Here is a 26,470-nt window from a genome sequence, read left to right on the forward strand (position 1 = left end):
CATTTCAAACAATTTTCAATTCACATAGCTGCAACGGTTTCATAGCATGAAAGCAGGATTTATTGACCAGATCCACCGTTATACCAAATGCACCAATTCAAACAGCTAATAACTTGTCTTGAGAGAAGGGGTCAGTGGTAGAAATATGTGAGATTAAATTACGATTGGATTAAAAATAAAATATTTTTTTTAAATGAAGAAGAAGGTGGATAGTTGAAAGGTTAAGTAATTAAATTGGAAGAACAAGTATCCCTTTTGTATTTAAATTATAGGCAGTAAGAGCGCCACAAAGTATTATGGAAGTTCCACACGTGAGCATTTTCCAAAATGGTAATTTCATGTGAATTCAGAGAGGCCATGGCACAGCCCAGTGGCACAAGCATGAATGTGCAAAAATGGACACATTGAAACTAGCTGCATGTTGGCAGAAACTGTTCCTAAGAATGCTATTTTAACAAAGTTCATGTTTTGAGGATACACTAAGAAAGAGAGCAGGATGCCGGCGAGGAAACAATCATCAGGAGCAACTGATGTGACAAGTCACAGTTAGAGTTGAATGAAGGGTAGTGGCAAGTAGGAGACACAGAGGCGGGTCTGGAGTAGAAGAACCCTTGTACAATAGTTCTGTAATACAAGAGCTTCATTAACAATTTGGCTAATAATGTGTAGGTGTAACGAGTCAATTTAAGTATGCAGCAAAAAAATAAAAAGGGAGCTCAGGTATAGTCAACAGGGGCAGCATAGTGCAGATGTAATTTATATCTAATTCAGATAATCACGGTTGCCTGTTTGGGAGAGGAGGAGAGACCCCCATCTTAAAGGCCCCAATAGATTTCCAATCATGTACCAGAGAATTTCTGTCAGGATTGTGAATGCCAAGCAGATCACCTCAAGCTGGTTTCATCAGCCCACTTCAAGAGACGTTGTTCAGAGATGTTTTAATTCATCCCATAAAAGAGATCAATGAAAGTTGTGGAGACCCTCGATTCTTCTTGTCCTTGAAATTCTGCCACTATCTGTGTTATAACCAGAAAAATGAAATACCAGGAGCCAAGTGCGTTAGAATGAATTCACCCAAAACGTATAGGGTTATGACAGTGCAGGACTGCAAAGTAGACAACCAACAATGAGGTACTAGATGGAAGTGTGAAACAAAGGGAATTATTAAGTCACAAAGTACAAACACATCACACTTTGCTATTAACAGACAAATTCATAACTTACATTTTAAATATGAGGCTAAGGAATTGCACATACTCGCTTTTATGAACTGATATGGCTCTCAAATTGCTAAAGGTGCACAACATGACGTGTACACATTTGTTGATGATGCAGCAAAGAGCAAGACTTGGATTAAAAAGGGAAATGTGAAAATGTAGTGCTGCAGAGATTCAGTATGCCTCAGCACATGAAGGGCTGACGTACTGAAAAAGCTTACTATCGAACATGGTAGCACATGGGGCAAACCAAAAAAAAAAAAAACAAGGAGCAACAGTCTATGATAACATTAACGAGGTTTGCTGATCATCCTGTTTTTTTTTTTGCAGGATTGTTCTGTTGGGGAGGTGGGTTCACATGTGCCCTCCTTTTGGTCCATAAAGAGGCTAAGAGCCAAGGAAATATGGGCCAGGTTTGTTGCAGACTGTATGTATTGGCTTGTGAAATGCAGAGAAACAATGCTGATGATAACAATGCTTTGAAAAAGTCTAATTTTTTAGAAACAACAACGGTCCCATGCAACAAAGAATCAAGCATAAAGATAAATACAGACACAGTCGATTCTGTATTAAGTGACTTGTCCAGCCGGACAGAGGTCTAAATATTTTTACTTTTCACAGGAATACAAAGAGAATTTCCTTCAACAGTTTCACGTTGTGGGGCACAAGCCTGTACTGAAAAAGTCTCAGCCACTGCCTGTTGCTCAAGCCACTTTCAGTCAACTGGCTTTACCTCCTGCGCCACTCTCCTCGGGACCAGTCAATTGCAAATCAAAGGTCTGAGGTGCACATCACTTCACAGGAAGCTCAAATAAGGCCAAACTGTTCGGGGGATGCTTGTGTTTCTTTTTAGAGGGGACCTGGCCTACCAGTTCTGGCTGAACTTTTCCTGTAGGAGCGGGACCACATATGATTTGAACATGGATGAAACCTGAGTTGAGCTGCATAGTGGGCAAAAAATTTGAAAACATACTGCATTGTGTCCTATACCACTAAAACGTTTGCAAATATGAACTCAATATTTCTTTGTGAAGTCCAAAAGCAGAAGAATCTGCTGAGACAGAATCCTAACTGCGGAGGAGGTGACACAAACAGGGGTGAACAGAAAAACCACAAGCAACCTGGTGTGATGCCCCTTAGGCGCCCTGCGCATTGTGCACATGTTTTTGAGGGGGCAGCGGTTGGTGACAAGGTGAATGGAAGAGAGGAGCTTCTGTGCAGGAGGTGCCCTGGACAATATTTTAAAAACATGTATTTGCCTTTAAATATGCTAACAAACAGGAATGTGAAAACCTACAGTGAAGCAACCCTAACAAATAAGGTACAGGCTTTGAAAATGTTATTGCAGCCAACTGGTCGCCCAAAACAACTGCAAAGAATGTTCCCTTGGTACTTATTTCCCTCGTCAAATCTATTATGACTTTCTCACATACAGAAGCAGGGATAATAGGGAAAGAATGAGGGTGGTTCTTAAGGTGAGGCCAGTGTACAGTCTTCTACTAGGAAATGCTATTGTTTTGGGGCCCTGGACAGACTTTTAGGTCTGGCTTGACAGCACAGCTGCCTTCAAGGCACATTTGTTACCAATTATTTAAAATGTATAGAGTTGGGGCATGGCCAAGATGGCGAGCGGGTAGGTCGTGCGTTGCTTCGTCTCCCGGCCCGCCGATGCCTGATTCGGCTCTAAAGTAGAGAATAATTCCCCCAAGAGCAACCCGGGAGTAGCGAAAATGTCCCCCAGCCGAACCGATGCTTTGAAACTGTGAATTCGAGGCTGGGGACTGAATTTTGAGCTTGTTCGGAGCTGGACAACGGAGCGAGAATGGAGGCCAAGATGTCGGCCGGACCCTGTGCGCTGCCAGTGCTCAGCAAATAGTTCTGCTGTGCCGGAGCTCAGCAAATAGCTCTGCCGGTGGGCGCAAAGGGCGGCATTAGACGTTATCTAGATGACATCGGAAGGGTACAACTACCTTGCAACTGACCGATGGTGGGCCCTCAGAGAGGCTCCTGACGCAGTCGGCTGCACGAGGCCGGCGACGCTGCATTACGAGACACATCCTGGGAGCGGTGAATGGGCGTGGCCTGAAGTCCTTAAAGGCGGGGCTGGTTGGTGGCACGCGGCCGGGAGTACCGGCCAGAGAAGATCGGCTGGCGCTCTGGTGCTGTGGCTGAGTCCACCCTGTGAAACCTCTACAACTTTTCACAACCTCAACAGCATTACCCTGCAGGGTGGAGGAGATGGTGAGAGCGAAGGGACGCTGAAAACTGCGTTGGCCCGACGGCTCGGCAAAGGTAGCGGTAAGCAGGACCAGCACCGAGCGGGGGATCCAGTGCGCGGACTCTCAGATTCATTAGCAGCCCCCCCGCGAACACTGACTGAAGTAGCCGAATGTGCATTGGTCCAAGGGGGCTGCAGCAAGTAAAGGGGCTGGAGAGAAGTGCGAAGTTGCGGCCAGGCGCACCTGAAGGCATGATGGGGCAGCGCGGCGCAGTGAGGAGTTCCGGCCAGGGCAAGTCGACTGGTGCTACGGGGTAGTGGCAGTGCTCAACCAGTCACCGACATCCCCCACAGTACCTCACATAGAAGAGGGTAATATAGGCGTGGAGGGGCCAGGATCCTCCACAAGAGCCTAACATCCTGATACCGGCAGCATTAAGCACCACCTACAACCAAGCAGGGGGCACCACACACAGAGGGGACTGTCACCTCCATTGACTGCCGCCCCGTCTGGGAATTTGCTGCCCATGCAGCATTTTATAGCGACTGAGAACCGCGGCGCAGCTTCAGGCGACCCCTGGGATCACACTGGGGCGCAATCTCCCCAGGTTGAGTCACAGGCCCAGTCCCGAGCAGCGGAAGCAAGGGCTGAGACGCCAGTAGCATACTCCAGCTGCCGCTTGGTGTTCCCCGAAATAGGGGCAGCACCAGCTTGAGCACGACCCTTCACACTGCCCCAACCGGAGGCAGCGCTACCAGGCATTGAGTGTCCTTGAATATCAGCGGAGGCCTCCTACCCTACCTCTAAGGGCGGCAAGCGGAGCCTGGACCTAGGCTATGGGCCCTGCATTCAGACAGAGGGGGTCCAAGCCATATCTAGCGGCTGGTGGCCCTGTTGGGGTTTGCACTGCCGGGTGACACCTTGCTACGGAGATTGGGGGTCAGACCATACCCTTGAGGGACTGTCAAACTCTTCCTAAGGTACGCTCTCCCGGACCGCAACATAGCCTTCGATTTGGTTGGCACCGAGCCTCGCTCCGACTGGCCTCCAGTGATCCACCGACCTAGGAGACATCATGTCCAACCAAAGGGGTAGGAAAGAGCGCACGCTGAAAGAGCTGCTCGCCAAAGCCTCCCAGGCCAGCGTTTGTCATGATGATGAGGACGCCCCTATAAACAAATCTTTCCTAGAGACATTTAATACACTTTGCGAAGACTTTCAAACATTGAAAAGTGAAGTTGCAGGAGAGGTACGCGAACTCCAGAGGGAGGTAGATACCCTTGGAGACAGGGTGGCAGCTATCGAGGACCAGGAGCGGGCCAAGGAGGAGGAAGTTACGCATTTACAGCACGACGAGATCCATTTGAAGGACCAACAGCTCGACTTGCAAGCCCATGGAGAGGACCTAGGGAGCCGCTCTTGGAGCAACAACATTCGAGTTTGTGGGGTGCCATCGGACGCAGAAGGGACTGACATCACCAATTTTCTGCATGGCCTGTTCCGTGACATTCTGGCAGCTCCTTCTGAGATGGAGATCCGCATTGATAAGGCTCACAGGGTGGGCTTGAGTCGACGGGCCTTCCTCCTGGATTATCCGCTGAAAGAGCTTATTATCAGGGAAGCCAGACTGAAAAACCCTGTTCAATATCAATGCCTGAACATCACCCTGTACCGAGACTTAGCAGCTAGCACCCCGCAGAAAGGATGAGAAGTTAAGGAGGTCACAGCATGTTTGCGAGAGAAAGGGGTGGCATACTCCTGGCGACACCCCTTTCGTATAATATTTAAGTGGCATGGCAGACTGCACCAAATACATTCCCTCTCCAAAGCATGCAAACTTTTGGGTCTACCACACCAGAGCCCAGCAGCAGAGAGCTCATCCAGCCAACGCCAGTCCCCAGCACGTTGGCAGGCGGTTGGGAGTAAACGCTCAGTGGGAGCCACCCGAGGGCCGACCCAGAGACTTTAGCGCAGGAGCAAAGAGCGGTGCTTGAAGCAGTTACTAATGACACGTTCCCCCCAAGAAGAATTATGAGAGAGCTCAGGGGGATCTTGCATGTTCTAGAGATGTGGGGGTGCATGAGACGGAAGGTCTTGCTGCATCGCCCACGCCACAGGATGCCCTGGACTGATTTAACTCACCACAGGCACACTGCTCGGTTCAGTGTGCACAGGACTATATGGGGAGGGACAGTTCTTGTAGTTTGGGTTAGGGGAGGGAGTGGAACTGGTGTGCTCATACGGGGACTATAAACTCTGACAATTGCGAATTCAAGAAACATCATCACATAGGAGGGTGCCGGGGAATATTCCATAAGCCAGAACTGCAAGCCTGGGAGCACGCTGCTCACCTTTTCCAATCATGCAAGATTCAGAATTTACCATCATCACACTTAACGTTAAGGGTCTCAATAGCCCGAACAAGAGACGCTCCATGTTGTCCTACCTGGAGAACTCAGGTGCGGATATCGGTCTGCTGCAGGAAACTCGCCTGCTAGCACGAGAATGGCATAGATTGAAATCCAGGACATTCCCCTATCAATACTTTCCCTCCGCGCAAGATAAGAAAGCGGGGGTAGCAATTCTAGTGTCACATACATTCAGAGGGTCAGTGGGCGACAAGATACCGGAGATAAAAGGGAGGTTATTGGCATACCGTTTTTGGATTAAATGCCTATCTCTAACAATATGGACTGTATATGCGCCAAACACAGGCCAGGAGACATTCCTTAGAACTGACTTATCAACAGTCTTCATACTGGTGGGGATCGCTTCATACTGGTGGGAGGCAACCTGAACTTAGCTATAGACACAACCGCAGACAGATCCAGCAGTCGACATTCCTAAGTGGGGGAGGTCTCTGTGGAGGGCATACAATAGATGGCGGAAAGGGGACTGGTAGATCTGTGGAGAGTCTCATATCCCCAGGCCTCCCAAATCTCCTACTACTCATATGCGCACCACACCTATGCTAGATTAGATTACCTCCTTGGCTCAACAGAGGTTCAGGCGACAATCAAAGATATATATACACATCACAGGGGCTGCCCTGTCAGATCATGATGCAGTAGTGGTAACCTTGGGGGGCCCCCCACATAGCTCAGCCAGTGGGAAGTTGCGGGAGGCTATGCTTTATAAACCAGCTGTGAAGGAGCAAATCCTCAAGTGCATTACAGATTATCTAGAGACCAATGACATCCCGGAAACATCCATAGCCACACTGTGGGGGCCACTTAAAGCAGTTGTGAGGGTCGAATTGATCATTATATCAGCGGCAGAGAATAGGGAGTGCAAAGCCAAACAGGAGGAACTTACAGCTCAAGTGCTAGAGCTGGAGAAAGTCCATAGCTGAACGGGAGTGCCTAGAATTTGGTGGCAATTGAAGAAGGTGCGAGCCCTGCTGGCGGGGCACGACTTGGACAGAGCAGAGTATGCAGCCCTTTTGCCTTAAACACTCATATTATATAGGAGGGGATAAGACAGGTCGGGTGATGGCTAGTAGACTATGGGCGAGGACACAGCAGAGGAAGGTAAAAGAGATTACAAGTCCTGAAGGTGTCAAGCTTAATGATAACATGAAAATAGCACAGACATTTCGAGATGTTTATGCCGCCCTATACGTGGGAGACTCATCATCCATCCAACACAGATACCTACCTACGAAGCGCACACACTACAGCGCTTAACCACCATAACGGAGAGACGCTCGATAGCCCCATTCGTATAGAAGAAGTGGTGGGAGCTATCTCCCACCTTAAGCCCATGAAATCTCCGGGACCGGATGGATTCTCCGCTGGATTCTATAAGATGTTCTGTCCAGCAATAGCTCCAATGCTCACCAGGCTTTTTAATTCCTTCACTGGCCCAGGCACAAACCCCCAGGAGATGCTATCGGCTTCGATAGTGGTGCTAGCCGAACCAGGCAAAGATGCCTCCAAGTGCGGCTCCTATCAGCCAACATTGCTGCTTAACGTTGATTTAAAACTATTTACAGGTTTACTAGCGACACGTCTGGGCCCCCCTCATGCCGGACATAAATCGACCCAGACCATACTGGCTTTATACAGTCCCAGCAGAGTAGTAATAACACTAAGCGCATATTTCATCTTCTAGATAAAGCTCACCGCACTAAGATGGATGCCCTCCTCTTGTCAGTGGACGCTGAAAAAGCATTCGACCGGGTGGATTGGTGCTTTCTAGATAAAACTCTGGTAAACTTTGTCGTCGTTTTCCCTGCTAGGCAGGGTAGCAGCAGTCAAGAGGTCTCTCTTGCCCAGAGGGCTGTACCTTTTCCAGACAATTCCGATCTGGCATCCCCTGGGCACACTACAGGCTCTGCAGCGAACCATTAATCACTTCATATGGGGAGGGAAGAGACCCCGGATACGCAAGGACTTGAGCTTTATGAGACCGGATGATGGGGGATTGGGTATTCCCAACGTTCTAGAATATTTCCGCACAGCACAACTGTGGTACCCTGTCGAATGGAAACGTCCCGAATGCTAAAAAAGTTGGCTTTTCCAGGATAGGGCGATAACGCAACTGGATCTATGGAAGGTCTCCTTTCTTAAACGGATACACAGACCTCCCAGGCTCCTGGGCTCCCCTATCACAAGGACTATACTAAGGGCATGGGATGGAGTGGCAGTAAAGTGGGGTCTGACGACATTACCCTCTCCCATGACACCTCTCTTTGATAATAAGGAGTTTCCCCCAGGCATGGATACGAGGGCATTTTCATCTTTGTCGGTCAGCAGGCGATTTCTTCGATCTTGAGGGCATCATCCCCTTTATGCGTGATGCAGGCAGTTTCGTAGATAGATCTTGCCTAGATCGGAAGCCATCGAAGAGAGCACAGCATAGGAGTGATGTGGTCACTTCCTTTAGACCCTGTAATGAAGCGAGCTGCTGAATGGAGGATGGATTTGAGAGGGGAGAGGTCAATCAATCAGCAAATTTGTAGAGCGCGCTACTCACCCGCTAGGGTATCAAGTCGCTGGGGGGAATGGAGTCGCTACTGCTCGAACAGCCAGGTCTTGAGTTGTTTCCTGAAGGAAAGATGATCCTGGGTCAGCCCAGGATCATCTCTCCATGGGGAGTTCCATGTCTTGGCTGCCAGGTAGGAGAAGGATCTTCCTCCGGCGGTGGATCTGCGAATTCATGGGACAGTGGCGAGAGCGAGGCTGGCGGATCGGAGCTCGCGAGTGGGTGTGTAGAATGCGAGGCAGCTGTTGAGGTATTTGGGGCCCCTGTCGTGGAGAGCCTTGTGTGCGTGGGTGAGGAGTCTGAACGTGATCCTCTTGTTGACAGGGAGCCAGTTCAGGTCCTTCAGAGGGGCAGAGATGTGGCTGTGACGAGGGATATCCAGGATGAGTAGCGCCGAAGCGTTCTGTATGCGCTGGAGTCTTTTCTGGAGTTTGGCTGTGGTTCCAGTGTAGAGGGTGTTCCCGTAGTCCAGTCGGCTGGTGACGAGGGCCTGGTGACAGTCTTCCTGGTTTCGGTGGGGATCCACCGGAAGATCTTTCGGAGCATGCGCAGGGTGTTAAAGCAGGATGACGAGACGGTGTTGACTTGCTTGGACATCGTGAGGGAGGAGTCCAGGATGAAGCCCAGGTGGCGAGCATGGTTCGGCTTGGGGGCGGTGCCCAGGGCAGGGGGCCACCAGGAGTCGTCCCAGGCCGAGGGAGATGGTCCCAGGAGGAGGACTTCCGTCTTGTCTAAGTTCAGTTTCAGACGGCTGAGCTTCATCCACTCCGCGACGTCCTGCATTCCTTCCTGGAGGCTGGCTCTGGCGGTGGTGGGGTCGTTGGTGAGGGAGAGAATGAGCTGGGTGTCATCGGCGTAGGAGATGATAAGGTTGTGTTGGCGTGCGATGGCTGCAAGGGGGCTCATGTAGACGTTGAAGAGGGTGGGGCTGAGCGAGGATCCTTGCGGAACGCCGCAGATGACTTCGGTGGCCGCGGATCGGAACGGGGGAAGGCGGACTCTCTGTGTTCTTCCGGCGAGGAACGAGACGATCCACTCCAAGGCCATTCCTTGGATTCCCATGTTGCTGAGGTGTTGCATCAGGGTGCGGTGACATACTGTGTCGAAGGCTGCTGAGAGGTCTAGGAGGACGAGTGCAGCTGTTTCCCCGTTGTCGAGCAGGGACCTGATTACGTCGGTAGCTGCGATGAGGGCGGTCTCAGTGCTGTGGTTTGCTCGGAAGCCGGACTGCGAGAGGTCGAGGGATCCGTTAGTCTCGAGAAAGGTGGAGAGTTGTTTGTGGACATCTTCTCGATGACTTTGGCAGGAAAAGGGAGGAGTGAGATGGGGCGGAAGTTCTTGAGGTCCGCGGTGGGTTTCTTCAAGAGGGCGCTGAGCTCGGCATGTTTCCAGCTCTCCGGGAAGGTGGCGGATGCGAAGGAGCTGTTAATGATGTCCCGGAGTTGGGGTGCGATGATGGCGTCTGCTTTGTTGAAGATGTGGTGTGGACAGGGGTCGGTGGGGGAGCCGGAGTGGATGGTGTTCATCGTGCGGGTGGTGTCTTCTGTGCTGATCGGGGTCCAGTTGCAGAGGGTGGTGGTGGCGGGCGCTGGTTGGGTGCGTGGTCTGTGCGCCAAAGCTATTGTGTATGTCGGCGATCTTGCGGTGAAAGAACGAGGCAAGTGATTCGCAGAGGTCTTGCGAGGGTGTGATGTCGTTGTTGCAGGCGCTGGGGTTGGAGAGCTCTTTAACGATGTTGAAGAGTTCCTTGCTGTTGTGGGTGTTGTGATCCAGACGTTCTTTGAATGTTGTCCTTTTGGAGGTGCGGATCAGCTGGTGGTGTTTGCGGGTGGCGTTCTTGAGGGCTGATTTAGGTAGGCCCGTCAGAAGAGAATTGCAATAATCCAGTCTTGAGAGAACCAGCGATTGTACCAAGGTTTTTAAGGTTTAAACCGACGTATCCCCCACAGAAGGCGCAACTGGTATTGTGTGTTCTCGGCAATAGAGTTGATGTGGGAGATTAGGTTGAGTCTTTTGTCAAGTATGACACCTAGGGATTTCGTAGTGTCAACAATGATGGGTTTGTTGCTGAGCAAGTTCAGCTGATCCATTCAGCTGATCCATCCGAATGGGAGGAGGTGAGAGAGAGGTAGAAAGGAGGAGGAATTCAGTTATGGCGGGATTTAGAATGAGTTGGTGAGCTAACAACCAGTTGTGAATGTAGCTGAGAGTAGAGTTGAGTAGTGAGAGATTGTGTGCAGAGGACACCTTGAGGTAGATTGGAGTGTCATCCGCATAAAGATGGCAATGGATCCCAGATTTGCTTAGGAGGTTCCCCAGTGGTTCCAGGTAGAGATTAAACAAGGTGGGTGCCAGGATAGAACCTTGAGGGACGCCTTGACCTACAGCCAATGGAGATGAAAGACTGTTCGCTATCTTAATCATTTGGGATCTGTCCGAGAGGAAAGAAGCAAACCATTTCAGCACTGTGCCATCCAATCCCATTCTCTGTTGAAGAGTGTTGAGGAGGGTGCTATGATTAAGAGTGTCAAAGGCTGCAGAGAGGTCTAGAAGAATCAGAAGACACGATTCCCCAGAGTCGAGTAAATACAGCGCATCATCAATCACTTGCAGCAAGGCTTTTTTAGTGCTGCAATTTTGGATGAAGCCAGATTGGAAAACGTTTAGGAGATTATTGTAAGTTGTTTCGCAACACATTTTTTCTGTGATTTTCGAAAGAAAAGGGAGGTTGGTGATAGGGTGGAAATTGTTGAGGTCAATCGCATCAGCTGAGGTTTTTTTTTTTAAGAAGAGGGGTAACCTGACCTGATTTAAGGGCGACTGGGAGGGAGCCTTGACTAAGGAAGAGATTAACTAGCTTGGTCCAGTAAGAGAGAGTATGGGTGTAGAAATCGATGGCGAAGACGCTAGGGATTGGGTCAGAAGAATGGTTTGGTTACGCTGATGCATTTGAGGAGTTCATCTTCCGAGATGACGTCAAAATGTTGCCAGGTGACTAAAGATTTCCGCTCCTCAAAGGGGGTGGGGTGGGCGACCTGATTCACCAGAGCTTTGTCCTTTTCATCAAAGAAAATAGCGCAGTCGGCTGCTCTCTTTGTGGAGTCCTCTGGCTTAGTAGTTAGGGGAGAACAGTTTGGGTTTTTTATGAGGTCAAAAAGTTTTTGGTTGAGTCGAGGAGGGATCTGAAATGTGATGCTTTTTCGTGGAAGATGTGGTTGTGGTATTTGGATCTTAATGAACGTAACCGAGAGAGATTGGAGGTGGAAGGCGATTTTACTCTAATAAAAGAGAGAGGGACCCAGTACCAAAGGGATAGGGTACCAACAACAGACTTTATGTCAAAATAGAATTTCCCTTTGGGCACATTAATGTACAGACACCAACTAATACAGGCAGAATCAACAACAATTATACAGACAGAAAAACTTGAAGCAATGCATTAGGTAACAAAATTATGTAAAAACAAATGGGTTCAGTATGCACAGTTTATTAATATATTAAAAATTAATTCGAAAAGTATATAAAACTTGGGAACACAGAAAATATAAAAAGGAACAAATCAAATACATTAATTCATCCAATCCATTTCCTAAAGCTAACAAGCATTTACAATGCAATGGTCTCGGCAATATTATAGGTAGAGCTATTGGTATTGCTCATTATTTTTTATTTTTTTTGTATCCCTAAATAAATGGCATTGTCATTTCTATTGGCATTAGCTTTTTTTGGCATATGTGATACCTATTGCATTAGCAGAGAGAGAGTTAGGTAGTGAGATAGAGTGAGGTATTGAAATAGAGAGAGAGTGAGGTAGTGAGAGAGAGTGGGGTAGTGAAAGAGTGAGGTAGTGAGGGAGAGGGATGTTGTGAGGGAGAGGGATGTTGTGAGGGAGAGGGATGTTGTGAGGTAGTGAGATATAAGCATAGAGTGATGTAGTGAGATAGAGAGAAATAGTGAAAGAGAGTGAAAGTGAGTTAGTGAGATAGAAAGAGTGAGGTAGTGAGATAGAGAGTGATTGAGATAGTGAGAGAGAGTGAAGTTGTGAGGTAGTGAGAGAGTGAGGTAGTGATGTTTTGAGAGAGAAAAGTGAGAAAGTGAGGTAGTGAGAGGTGCCGAGCTCCTCGTCCCAGAGAGGCCAAAGAGTGAAGTCCAGCTGTTTGGCAGGGGGGATGCCATCCCCCCTTTAAAATAAGTGGTGGGACGCTGTCCACCCGCGTGGTACCTCAACTTGAGCCCTGCAGTAACCCCCTAGACCGGTGTACCCTTGGGCCTCTAACGCTGGTGGTCTAACAAGGCTCCATAATCCGACACGCCATGCCGGGGCTTAGTGTGGCAGGCTCCAGGCAGCACTTCCGGCTAGGTGCCAGCTCGGTCTCGAGACAGATACAGAGAAAAAAGAGAGAAGAAGAGTAGAAAGAAGGGAAGGGAGAGAGAGAGAGAATGAATAAAGAAGGAAGTGAAGAGAGAAGGAAGAGAAGGGAGAAGGAAGAAAAGAGAAGAAGTAAGAGAAGGGAGAGAAGAGAGAAGGAAGAGCGGAGAGAAGGAGAAGGAAGAGAAGGGAGAAGGAAGAGAGGGGAAAGAAGTAAGAGGGGAGAGAAGTAAGAGAGGAGAGAAGGAAGTAAAGAGAGAAGGGAGAAGGAAGAAAGAAGGAAGATAAGTAAGAAACAAGGGAGAAGGGATAGTGGAGAGAAGAGAGCGAATAGAGAAGGAAGAGAGAGGAGAGAAAAGAGAAGGAAGAGAAGAGAGAAGGAAGAGAGAGAAGAGAGAGGGGATAGTGGAGAGAAGGAAGACGGAGGAGAAGGAAGAAAAAAGAGAAGGAAGAGAAAAGAGAAGGGAGAGAAGCAAGAGAGAGAGAAGGAAGACAGGAGAGAAGAAGTGAAGAGAGAAGGAAGAGAGAACCTGGAGAACTAGAGATCTATGTACGGCAAAGTGCATTCTGGAACATGTAGTCTCGCTTTTCTCCTTTCCGCCATGGGCAACAAGTCCAAGCGTGCAGAGGGACAGTAGTTATAAGCCCTAACCTTAAATCGTGCTGGAAGCTCAGGGTGCGACATATGGCACGTGGTCGCATATCATCATGCCTGATATTTCACCCCTGACACCTGCGCGCGCTGTACAAGCCAATGGGGCGGAGGTGTCAGGTCTGCGGCAAATCTGCCCTGTGCATTACTTAACAATAAGGGGCACAACAGTGACATGTTTCTATATAGTATCTGTTATGTAAGCCTGTGTCTTTGCAGCGAAGAGACGAAGGTGTGTGACAAACTCTATACCCGAGGATGCTCAAGCGGACACAATAAGGCATGCTATAGCGTCAATGAAGGTCGTAAGGAGCGGGGCACAATACCCAAGATCTGCTCTAGCGCCTTGACTCGATTTAGCCCTCGAGACCTAGCGCGCCCGATACACCTTTGAGTTACACATGGCATACACATGGCATCTGCTGCCAAGTGCCCCTGCTGGTCGAGCCTCCTGGGTCCACATTAAACACATGCCAGCTCGCCGGGGACACCATGCATCCCTCCTCACACACACACACACACATGCATCCCTCCCCACACACATGCACACACAACCCTTCACGTCACTCCCTGCAGCCTACGCTCCCCTGGTCAACATCACTGACAGATGCCACCCCCGTACCCCCAACAAACTCTTACCTGAGGGCCGGCGGCAGCTCCAGGGCCGGAGACATCAGCAGGGGGACAGAGCGCTCGGTCACCGGAGGAAGAGCGGGGGGTGGGGCAGAGGGCAGATGGACGGCGCTTAAGCTGCAGGCGGGGAGCGGGGCTCTTTTTACACAGGAGAGCACCCGCTGGTGCTGATCTCTGGCCTGGTCCGCTCCTGAGACCGGAGCTGCGCAGCGGGGCACAACAGTGACATGTTTCTATATAGTATCTGTTATGTAAGCCTGTGTCTTTGCAGCGAAGAGACGAAGGTGTGTGACAAACTCTATACCCGAGGATGCTCAAGCGGACACAATGAGGCATGCTATAGCGTCAATGAAGGCAGTAAGGAGCGGGGCACAATACCCAAGATCTGCTCTAGCGCCTTGACTCGATTAGGCCCTCGAGACCTAGTCGAAACGCACATAAAAGTAACACAGACCAAGATACAGGTAAAAGAAGGCACCCGAGCCGTAGTGCTTTTAAAAGCACGAGAAACAGCAGGTGCCGTGTACTGCACTCTCTTACTTAACACTGCGATAGAGTAAGCCCTCCGGATTGCGAATATATCCAGTTTAGTGCAATAAAGCGCTCAATACTGACTCCAAGCGCTCTGTGTTGGCAGATAAAGGAAGTGAGCCACAATGGATGAAGAGATTTGCCCACGATCACTCAATGTGGCCAAGTGAAAATGCTGGTCGAGCCTCCTGGGTCCACATTAAACACATGCCAGCTCGCCGGGGACACCATGCATCCCTCCTCACACACACACACACATGCATCCCTCCCCACACACATGCACACACAACCCTTCACGTCACACCCTGCAGCCTACGCTCCCCCGGTCAACATCACTGACAGATGCCACCCCCGTACCCCCAACAAACTCTTACCTGAGGGCCGGAGACATCAGCAGGGGGACAGAGCGCTCGGTCACCGGAGGAAGAGCGGGGGGTGGGGCAGAGGGCAGATGGACGGCGCTTAAGCTGCAGGCGGGGAGCGGGGCTCTTTTTACACAGGAGAGCCCCCGCTGGTGCTGATCTCTGGCCTGGTCCGCTCCAGATTGTTTAAAAGACATGCCAAAAGGGGCGCTCGCAAGAAACAGCTGCAGACCTCCACTGAAAAAAACCCCAACTAGTGCAAGCTTCGCTGAGAGGGGGAGGTACCCGCTCCGAGCGGCGGAGGATGGAGGAAGGCAGCTCGTCGGGAAGCCCAGAGCCCCGGACCGCCATCCGCCGATACTGCAAGGCCGTACTGTTCCAGCACTGAGGGCCCACACAGGCTGAACTGTGCACCCCGCTCCTTGCCTGCAGCACCCCAACATTCCATTACCAAGTTTTTGGGGAGCGGACTTGCGTGCGAGCCTGTAGGTGCTCGGAGGGACAGTTGCAAAATGGCGGCTGGAAGCGTCTGATTTTTTTCGGAATTGGGGGCGTGGTTTTGTGGTTCTGACTGACAGACAACGTCACTGTCTAAAGAACGCAAAAAATCACGCCCCCAAATCCGAAAAAGACGGAGCTTCTTTCGAGGGACGGCTCTCTCCTCCAATGGCTGGCCTCTGTTTAGGAAGCCAGCCAATGAAGGAGAGACGAAAACAGAGGCGGGGATAAAGCAGCCTACTAAGTCACAATAATTCTCGGACTTCCGGTCTTCGACCGGATATTACCGAGACCTAAAAAAGGGGGGAGGTACAAATAAGGTATATTCAACAACAATCCGTATTCAGAATACGACCTGCTGAATACGACCGGAACGTCACGCGGGACGCTAGGCGCATTTTTAACTCAAGAGGCTATAGACTGAAGAGACTGGACATAGCTCTCAGGCTTTGAGCTTATCAGCATAGAGAAATCCTGCATCCCAAGCATTGGAAATTTATATTGATTCTTTCTTAATTAATATCTGCGATCCCGGCTTGGTACCGCGTGTATTCTGAAGCATAAATAACGGCTTTTAAGTTTCACTCTTTCTATTACTCAAAAAGAATCAACTATATTCCATCCATAAGAGTGCTATCAAGAAACGAACAGGATTGATCAAGCTGTGGTTTATGTAGACATCGTCAATTGTGAGAATATCGATTCCACGTACATGGAAGGAGGCATTATCCCCCTACTCAGAAGGCAAGCTTTTTAAACAGATATCTTGGGAAGACAGTCTATACTTTCCTGATGAAGGCGGCTATATGTCAATTGTCCGTCGAAATTAAGGGGAAAGTACAATACACATTGATTTAGGAGTATTCGGATTGTTGTTGAATATACCTTATTTGTACCTCCCCTTTTTTAGCTTTAGGAAATGGATTGGATGAATTAATGTATTTGATTTGTTCCTTTTTATATTTTCTGTGTTTCCAAGTTTTATATACTTTTAAAGTAATTTTTATTATATTATTAAACTGTGCATACTGAACCCATTTGTTTTTACATAATTTTGTTACTTAATGCATTGCTTCAAGTTTTTCTGTCTGTATAATTGTTGTTGATTCTGCCTGTATTAGTTGGTGTCTGTACATTAATGTGCCCAAAGGGAAATTCTATTTTGACATAAAGTCTGTGGAAGGAGATTTTATCCAATGTTTCTCCAGGTTTCTAAGGTTTTTCCTTTCTTTGTAGAGAGGTTTATTGAACCAAGAGGGTGAGGGCTTTTCCTTTGGAGTGGAGCTACCTTGTCAATTTCAACAGCTAGGACTGAGAGGCACTGAGAGGTGAAAACGTTGACATCCATGTTGGGGTGAAGTCTAGGAAGTGACTGCATTGCAGAGTCACAAAAAGTGTCAAGATCAATGTTTTTAGTGTTGCGGAACCAGGTAGTAGCTCTTTTAGGTTGACCGAGCGTTATAACGTGAGAGAGATGAAATCGGAAGGGCACAAGGAAGTGGTCAGACCAGTCTACATGGATAGGGGGAGCAGTAGTCAGCAGGTCTGCTTTGGATATAACAAGATCCAAAATTGAGCCCTTGGAATGAGTGGTTTCCGAGCAATATTGGAAGAGACCGTTAGCTGAGAGAAAGGTGGCAAGCTTATTGGCAGCAGAGTCTTCCAAAGAGCCCCAATGGAGATTAAGATCAGCCAGGAAGACCTGCCGGTCATTTCGAGAAAATTGGTCACTGATGAAGTCAGTGAGTTCCTCCACAAAGGCAGAGCAGTTATCGGGCGGGTGGTAGATGGCATGGAATCTAAAGGGTGAGCCATGATGTATTTGCAGTTCTAGGGATAGGCATTCGAATGTACGGAAAAGGATGGTAGGAAAGGCTTTCATTTGAAGGGAATTCCTGAAGATGATAGCGACACCTCCCCCAATTTTGGCTGATCTGTCATTTCTGAGGACAGAGTAGTCAGTAGGTGCCAGAAGATCAAACACAGTATGAGAGGAGTCATTGAACCAAGGTCTCCGTGAGGAAGAACATGTCAAGATTCTGGAAGGTGATATTGTCAGAAATTTCCAACTTGTGTTTGCTTGCAGATTTGCAATTCTGATGCAACCGTTTTGGTGTTAGGGCTGTTAAGGGAGATCGGGATGAGATTCTTGAATGAGGGTGCCTGGTACGAGGGAGGCTGGTAGGATCTGACAGAGGAGATGTTCTGAATGGTTAACTGCGTAGAATTCTTAGGAGAGGAAGGTGGAGGGGGTGACGCTGGTGGTCTTGTAGCTGTCTAGTAAATTGGAGATGTCTGTAGAGGACAGACAGTGGTTAGCTTTATTGGGGTGCTGGAGCACGGACCTCCCCGGGAGGATATTAGGGAAGGGGGACAACTCGGCGTTTAAAAGTGAGATGGGCGCTTCTTGCTGTGAAATAGAAGAGATGAGAGAATCAAGTTTGCTTTCCAGGGAGAGGAGAGCTGAGTGTTGGGTGGCATGATTGATAAGGGCAGTAGTGCAGAGGGTAATGGGGGACGGGGGGGGGGTGGGGAAACAGGATAAGGGAGGTGGTGCAGAGGGTGATTGAGGAGGGGAGAGATGGAGGAGTGGGAAACAGGAGGGAGGGAGGGAGGACAGGGCAAGGTGGAGGAACGGGATAAGGGAGGGAGGAATGGGTGGGGACTTGGGGAGCAAGAGTAGAAGGTGGGGGAAGGTGGTAGCGATAGGAGTGGATGGTAAAACAGTGGTGGGAAGAGAAAAATGTGTACTGGGGTGGAACAGAGGGGAGGAGTAGAGATTATCTACAGGAGGAGAAAGTTGAGGAGTTGGAGGGGGGTCAGATGAAGGCCAAAGGTAAGGGGATACGAGAGGAGAAGAGGCTGAACATGGAGGGGGAGGGACAGGGGGTTAGATGAATGCTAAAGGTATGTGGAGAAGAGGAGAGGGGGCTGAACAGGCGGAGGATCTCAGGAAGGCAAGGAGTATGGGGAGAAGAGAGAGGATGGTGCTGGACAGGTACTCTAGGTTAAAAACGGTGGATAAAGGGAGACAGGTAACAGGTGGGATGGGATGGGATTGGGCTAGATGGAAACTGAGGGAGTAAGGGACTGCATGGTCAGAGGGAGAAACTAGGAAGGAATTGTCGAAGAGGGAGACATGGTTGGGAAGCAAAGGGAGCGGAGGTCGAAGAGAGAAGGAAGGTGGAAGAGGTTAGGGGGCAGGGGGAAGAGCAGAAAGGAAGGAGGTGAGAGGGGTGAGACATGGTTGGGAAGCAGAGGGAGGGGAGGTTGAAGACAAAAGGAGGGTGGAAGAGAAGAATTTAGGGTGCGGGGGACGGGGAAGAGCGGAATGGGATGGGGTGAGAGGGCGGGGGAAGGTAAGGAAAGTTGATCGGTAGGCCTGGTTGTAAAAACAGGTGGAATAAGAAGGGGGAGGTTGGTTGGAATGGGGGGAGGCAAACGTGTTAGTGACTCTGGCAGGTGCAGGGAGGGGGAGTGGATGCCGGAGGCAAAGCAGACGGGATATGAACATATTGGGATGGGGGGAAGAATGGGCAAGGAGGGCGCAAACGTAGGGGGAAATAACGGGTAGGCCTGTGACTCCCAGGAACACAGCCTGATGGAGTATCAGGGAGTCGGGGGAGAAAGGAGAGGAGCTCAAGGAAGAATCTAGGGAGATCATATTTGAATGGGTTGGATGAAGGGAGTGGAAGAGATGGTCAAAGAGAGAGAGACAGGAGTATGTAGCTTGTATCATGACAGTGCCATTATTTTAAAGTGTAATGGTAAGAGAGTCATTAAAGGGAGACATTTTTAGCCGCTTTCCATGGGGGATGGTGGAGGAGACGTTGAGGGAATTGAAGAAGCTGGTGGACCATAGCTGGCTATGCTAGAGCTATCGGGGTCCTGACTTAAAGGAGAGCGTCAGGGTATGAAACTCCCAAAATGGTCTCTGCTATTCATCTGGGGGTGGCCTCTCGCTGTATACATTGCTATTATTATACCCTCCCAATAAAATATTGTAATGGCCCACAGCATCTGCGACTAATAGACGCAAAATTGCACACAGTAATATTAAGCTCCTATCAGGCAATGTTACTTGCATTGTTACTCTGATTTACAGAAACGGGTGAGCTTGCATGCAGAGGAAGCAGTTTTTCGTGCCCTGCGGCCCAGCCCTTAATTCCAGACAAAACGCAAAATGACATGCAGGTCATATAACCTGTTTGATCTGTCTCTGCTGATCCCTGATCACTGGGCAGATGGACTCCAAGGTCGCAACTGAATAAAGTCAGTCAGATTTTAAACCACCTGATTGGATCCTATCCCGCTCCCTAACCGCATTCAATGTTTCCCAAGTTAGATTTCCTAAGAAAGAAATGACCCATAAACATAAAGGAAGTCTGGTTGTAAGTGATAAAATGCAAACCCCAAACTTTGAATCACAAACAAGTAACTATCACACTTATGAGTCTGCTGGATTTCACATATCTGGAAATGACCCCTGTCATGAACAAACAGTGACAACCAACCAACGCGCATGCCATACCCAAGCTCACAGGCGATAACAAACCGTGTTCTGACCGACTCACAACCACGTATCTAAAACAACCCATATCAGGGAAATTCCAAGTTTAAAATGCAGTATAAAAAAGCACGAGCCAAATAATAATGGGGAACCGGGTGATCGAAATGTTAAAAAGTAGGGTCTTCCTCGATATTCAGGGCAGGAGACAAGGATCCTAAAAACTGCAGTAGACATCTTAGGGCGAGGAACGGAACAGAACTGACAATAACTGCTGCGCTGGATCAGAGGCACTCACATTCGCTCTCTTTGCCGCTTGCATCGCCATGGCTGCCGGTTACTTCGGGGAGCTTCACGCAGATGAAATCAGACGAGACGTAGAAATGATCGCTTCCAAGCAAAGCAGAGCACAACAGGAAACAACAACACCATGCAGGTGAAACAGGAAGTGACATCAACTATGTCCCTCACTGTGTGCGTCACTTCCGTTGCATATCGAGCAAAGATAAAGAAGACGGACTACTACAGAGGCGCGTATAGTGTAATGCAGTGGTAAACGTTAGGGCGTGCGAGCGGCTCTGAATCTATACAGTTTAGAAAGAACAATTCTAGTGTTTCTCATTCGTTATGATTATTAGTATGGTTTAAACCTTTAAAGCGATGTATAATGCTGATGTTCGCTAAACTCGTCACAGGCGCTAGGACCAGAGCCTCAATGAACTTACTTAGTAACATTTACAGTTGGTGGGTGGACATTAGTCTGTTCTTCCTAAAAGTTACTGGCCTTGGTGTATTCATTCATTCAGCTATATTAATCTTAACATTTTGGTGCGATTCCGAAAACAAATAACCGAGAATACCAGTGCTAAACTGTATTACGATTTATGGAACATAAAAGTAATATGGCAGTTGTGGCACCATTAGGATTTACATGTATTGCCATTTCAAATGTCAATATATATTTTACATTTCATGCGTTTTTCCTTAAGTGAAGATCGCAGCTAGGTGCGCGGGCATCCCACTTCAAAAGTTTGCTTGTGGGAATATGAGGAACTGTGTACGCAATGGCATACAAAACCACACAGTGAAAGGGGGTGATTAACCACTATGTGTGTGTTTTTTTAACGTAGTAACAGGAATTTAACATTAGGACCCAGGTGATTCGTTGTATTGAATGTCCAAGATATAATGCCACCATTTACGTTGCGATATCTTACAGTCATTTTCTTGAAATGTGAAAGGCTTCTTTAAGAACCCATGTGATGTTTACTTAGATTGTGTTTCTTGTTCTCCTATTTTGCCATAGAAAGTTAGCGAGTCTGTGTATTTTTTCACAAGAGAAAAATAGTCGGTATGACACTCAGTAAAGAAGCACCTACGCTCTTTTAGGGGTCCTTAGAACCAGCTTTGTTATGATTAATACATTGCAAAAATGAAACTGGTGAGCCGGGATAAGAAAATGAGCAATCATAGGATAGAGTCAAGTAGTAAGGGAAGCGAGAGGAAAGGTTTAAAGAGGCTGCAATGTATCCTCAACAAACAAAGCTTCTTCTTTGTGTACATTTTTTAAAATAAGGGTTACTTTTCCATAATTGTGATGATTGTTTCATGATGTAGGATTGAGAGGAATGCAGTCTAGGATCAGAAAGACTAGTTGGGGGTGAGGGTTGAGAAGGAATGAATGAATCAGAGGAAAAGGTAATAGAGAGAACATTTCCTTAAGGAAGCCGTTCTATGCATGTGTTCTCACTTTCTGATGAGATCTGATACATAGGTCCTTAAATTATTATGAAGAACAAGAAATTTCGGTTTAAAGTATGCTCTTTTCTCCAAACGGGGAGCATGGACCAGCAGATGTCAGTTGCAATGTAAGGCTGATCAGCTAAGATCGAGTTAGGTTGGTGAGAGTATTTGATTTGGCTAGCACAAGATTTCCATGACACAGGAAAGTTGAACTGTCTCTCCTCTGTCCGCATGCAAATTAATCTTTCTTTTTTGTCAACAAATCTGCTGCTATATCCCGTGATGTATGAAAGTAAGGGAATGCTCTATCTTGGATAGTCAAGTTTTTATCTTCAAAATAACAGTTCAGCAGGCTAGTTTCTTATAGTGGTGTCTGGTGCAAAAGTGCAGACTGGTCCCTAAAATGTTTAGTATAGACACCAATTTAGCATCTTGCAGGGTTAAGCCCCATTTCCGCGCTAAATCTTTCTTCTTGTGAGTGACAGACTGTGGAATGTTGTATTAGAAGTCAAGGAACAAAACAGATATCTCAACTTAAATTTCATTAACTGTTTAAGTTCAGTCATTTAATTTCATTTAAATCTTTATCCGATCTATGTACAAACAAGTTACATAAAAACCACAATGCGTTTAAAAAACGTATTAAACTTTTTAAGTGCCTTGTTAATACCAAGATCGACTGTACAATTTGATCCCTAAATGTAAAAATTCATAACAGCAAGCCCCTCGTCCTTCTATTTCTCCAATAGGCCCACAAAAAGGATGCTATCAGAAAACAAATGCAGGGAGTCAAAAGAGCTTTTAAAAAGTGCAGTGCGCTCTGCATTGCGTAAAAGTTTGGCACCTTGAGATTGGGAGGAGGAATTTTTTTCTTTCACTAAGGTAAAACTTGCAAAACAGTACCAGATGTAGATCTGACTGGGGTGGGCAGTTGTCACAGGGGCAGGGACCCAGATCTGCATGTTTGAACCTCTTCTCTGGGAACACAAACATCAAAGGGATTAGGTTCAGGCGGAAGCGCAACAGAACAAATCTGTGTTGTGTTACAGTAACAAAGGAAAAGTAACAATAACCTTCCCCTGTTCTTGGAGGAATTTCATCATAAACTGCAAGCGCCTGTAAATGCCTGTTCTTTTCCCTACGGTCACGATGCGCCTTCTGTAAGTAAAGGACAATTAATTTCCGTTTGGAGTCCTTACTACAAGATGTGGGGTCCCTAAAGGGTTCTCCCTGCCCAATTGCATTTAATTCCGCCTCCACATATCTGAGACAGCCAATCCTGCTATTGCCCTCAAACCCCAAGCAATCACCAATTATGCGTTGGGTTAAGTTAACAGTGACCCTCCGCCAAATCGAGAGCTACAGCAGGATGGGCGCCTTTCTAATAGAGTCAAGCAAGTATGGGAGGCCCAATCGAAGGTGCAAGATATAATCAGATGTTGAGGGAGGTAGCGAGAACCTTGACTTAAAAAAGGTGTCTTCCACTTTTTGCAATTGATCACTTTGAACCATTTCCCAGACTCCGGTCCCATAGGTTGCCACCGCCTTAGTTTTAGCTTGGTAGATGTTAAGTAATTGTGTCCAAAGGGCTGGCGCCTAGTTTTTTGGCAAACCACTTTATGGCTTGAAGACCTCTTTCCTTACCCAGGGCTCTTGCTGCCACCAGTTTATTCCAGGATTGCTTGTTATCAAACAAGATCCCCAGGTATGGGAAGGAGGCAACTACCTCGATTTTATTTAAGGCTAGATGGAAATACGGCACTTTTGTGCCTCTTGGAGCTCCCGCCATAATGATGAACGATTTTGAATGCGTTCACTCTGAGGTCTAATGAAGCCATTAGTGATGCATACTAAGATATAAGGCTTTGGAGGGCTACCCCAGTTCTGGCAATTAAAACTGCATCATCAGTTTATGCCAATATTGGAAGTGAGATGTTATCAAATTTTGGCATGTATAAGCAGACACCAGCCGGGGCTGCCTCCACCCCGTTAGTATAGATGGAGAAAAGAAACCGGGCGAGGACACATCCCTGTCTGACTCCCTTCTCGATCTTAAATGACCGTGTGCATTTCCCGTTTCTGTCATAACGGACAGAAGCAGTGGCATTGGTGTACAGCTGACGAATAAAACGGATAATCAGGGGATCAATCCCCATGCTCTCCTTCATCAGACACAGTTTGGAATGGGACACGCAATCGAAGGCCGCTTATAAATCCATGAAGGCCATGTATAACTTCCCATCTTTGGCCTTCATGTACTTATCTATGCAAAGCGAGAGGTTCAAACATTGATCCACTGTCCCCTTACCTTTCTGAAAACCGTATTGCGCCTGCATTAAAATATTACATTCTTTGGCCCACTCCTTCAACCTAGCTAACAACAGCCGACCCATAAGTTTGGCGGTTGTGTCCAAGAGAGAGATGGTCCTATAATCTTGGGATAGCCCCTATCTCCCTTTTTAAATATTGGAACTATTACACTGTGGTTCCAAAATGATGGGGGACCGTCTACCGCTGTGCTATTAATAACATTTGTTATTAGCAGGACCCACAGGTCAAAGTTGGCCTGAAAAAGGTCGATTGGGACCCCTTCTGTACCCGACCGTTCCCTTTAACGCAGGCCTTTTCTCACTTCATGCAGTGAGAAGATCAAGATTTGTTGGATAGGGGGCAGTTGGTCAGATTGAAGTAGCTCTTGGGGATATTGTAAGGCAAAGAAACGTTAAACATTCCCTATCCATGCATCCTCTACGTGGGTGTCCAAAGACGGGTCATTTGAATCTTTAAAATATGGGGCATTTATCAGCTTCCAAAACTCCCTGCTATTACGTGCTCTTGCGGCTTGTTCTAAATCATCCCAGGCCTTCTCCCTTGGTTCCTTCACACAAATGTTTCTTGCTTGCTTGTAATCTTTACGAAGAGATCTTATCAATAAGGTGCCAGAACTCTGGGTTGCATTTTTAAGGCACTATCAAGGGCTCTCTTAGCTGATAAACATGAAGAGTCAAACCACTGACAGGGTGGTGTACCGTTTACTGGTTTATGTTGAGTGAGGGCTGCTTTCCGTTTTGTTAAAAGGGTTATGAACTGGGAGACTAAAAGGGAGGAAGAGACGTCCTCAACCAAACAGTGTAGAATGTCCCCCCTCACTTGGGTTAATAAAGCAGAGACTAAATTCTTTTCCTCCACCTGTACCCACTTCTTTTGGTTACCTTTGTTTCTAGATAATATGATATTATTCACTAACGGTTGGTATCGCTTCAGACTGTGAAACGTTATATTAGAAGTCAAGGAACAAAACAGACATCTCAACTTAAATTTCATTAACAGTTTAAGTTCAGTCAATGATGAGAGTTGTATTGTAGTTTAAAAGCTTTATTTCTCATTAAGAAATTAGTAAAGTTCACCTCTTAATTTTTTTCTTATTTCAGTTAGTCCATCAAACAAATACTTTAAAAGAAATCTCATAAAAGAAAATTATTAGAATAAAGCATGAAATGATAAATTGCATTCAGCACATTCCATAAAGGAAATAAGTTCCCTCTTCTATAGATCAGGATAAGAGTTTAGACTTCAAGAACCCATGAAGTTTGAGTTCAAGTATAAAAGGGAAATTTAAGAAGCATAAGCTTCAAAACCAAATTAAGTAACAGAACTTCCCATAAAAAGTAGTTCAGCCGAGTCTCAATAAATGCAAGTAGATAAGCAAACAGTTGCAGTAGCAATCTGACAACTCAAAATAGCAAAGTGAGTAAAAGGGAGATAGCAGCAGTAGCCACAACCATTAACCCCGTCAATGCTGGTGACAAAGCCAGTTCGTCATGGGCGTTACCTGCGCTGCGCGCATGACGAGCTGGCTTTGTCACGTAACCAGCGAATTTCGAATTCTCAGCGCGCAGCGGGAAAGCCCGCTAGCGCGCATACGGTTAAGGGTCTGGGCAAGGAGTTCAAGAATCTGACTTGAAACTACCTAGGAACACGCACTAATATGAAAGTCAAGAAAACATTATAATAGGCTCCATTTTCCATGGACCAATCGGGTGGCAAGATTCTTCGGTAGCAGGTTCAGCACCCCCCTTCCCACAAAAATACTCACAGTTTATATTTTTTATCATTTGGTTAGCTACAGACAGTCTTGAGAAGTTAGATCCTGGAAACATCAGGCATGGTTTCCATATGCCTCAAGCATCAATCGATCTACACCTCAACTTATTTCACTGCAAGAACAATGAACTATTAACTAAAAGGCAAAATCACTGTTAGGTAATGCATTCTCTCTAATGCAAATTAAGCATTATTGTTTAAAATGCACAAGTTTTTATGATTCAGGCATGGTGTCATTGAGATGTCCTGATGTTCAATTGCTGTATTTGGAGTATATGTGCATGCCTGTATTCTTATCTATGTACCACTGTTTCTTCTTTGGTTATTACATTGTAAACTACCAATAAACATATTAAAAAAAATGCACAAGTTATTCTATTCATCCTTATATGGAACATTAGAGCAATAGGAAGTACATGACATTTAACAATAAAATGTTGCTTATGAAAATAATACATTAGTTAAACGGAATATTCTCTAGTTATGACAAAATCTCTAAGTATGTCACTCTAGGGTCAAACTTCTAAATCGCATTGTGCAATATTAAGTTAATTTCTAGTTAAGGAAAGCTTGCTTCATAGCCTTTCTATGGCCTACATGGATAACTCTGACTGCCGATTGCAAATTAGCACATTTCAAATGCGTGTCA

At 47.1% G+C, this 26,470-nt stretch overlaps 1 protein-coding gene across 1 annotated transcript in view; it reads right to left on the reverse strand.

Moving 5' to 3' along the window:
• Positions 1–20,452, reverse strand: part of SF3B6 (splicing factor 3b subunit 6) — a 34,640-nt gene extending 14,188 nt beyond the window's left edge. Inside the window, exon 1 of the mRNA XM_086925164.1 lies at positions 20,273–20,452. Coding sequence (XP_086781290.1) covers positions 20,273–20,302 — 30 coding nt within the window. The 5' untranslated portion in view covers positions 20,303–20,452. The remainder of the gene's footprint in view (positions 1–20,272) is intronic.
• Between the last annotated feature and the right edge of the window lie 6,018 nt (positions 20,453–26,470).

The sequence above is a fragment of the Lissotriton vulgaris genome, chromosome 6 (assembly GCF_964263255.1).
Source record: "Lissotriton vulgaris chromosome 6, aLisVul1.2, whole genome shotgun sequence".
NCBI lineage: Eukaryota > Metazoa > Chordata > Amphibia > Caudata > Salamandridae > Lissotriton > Lissotriton vulgaris.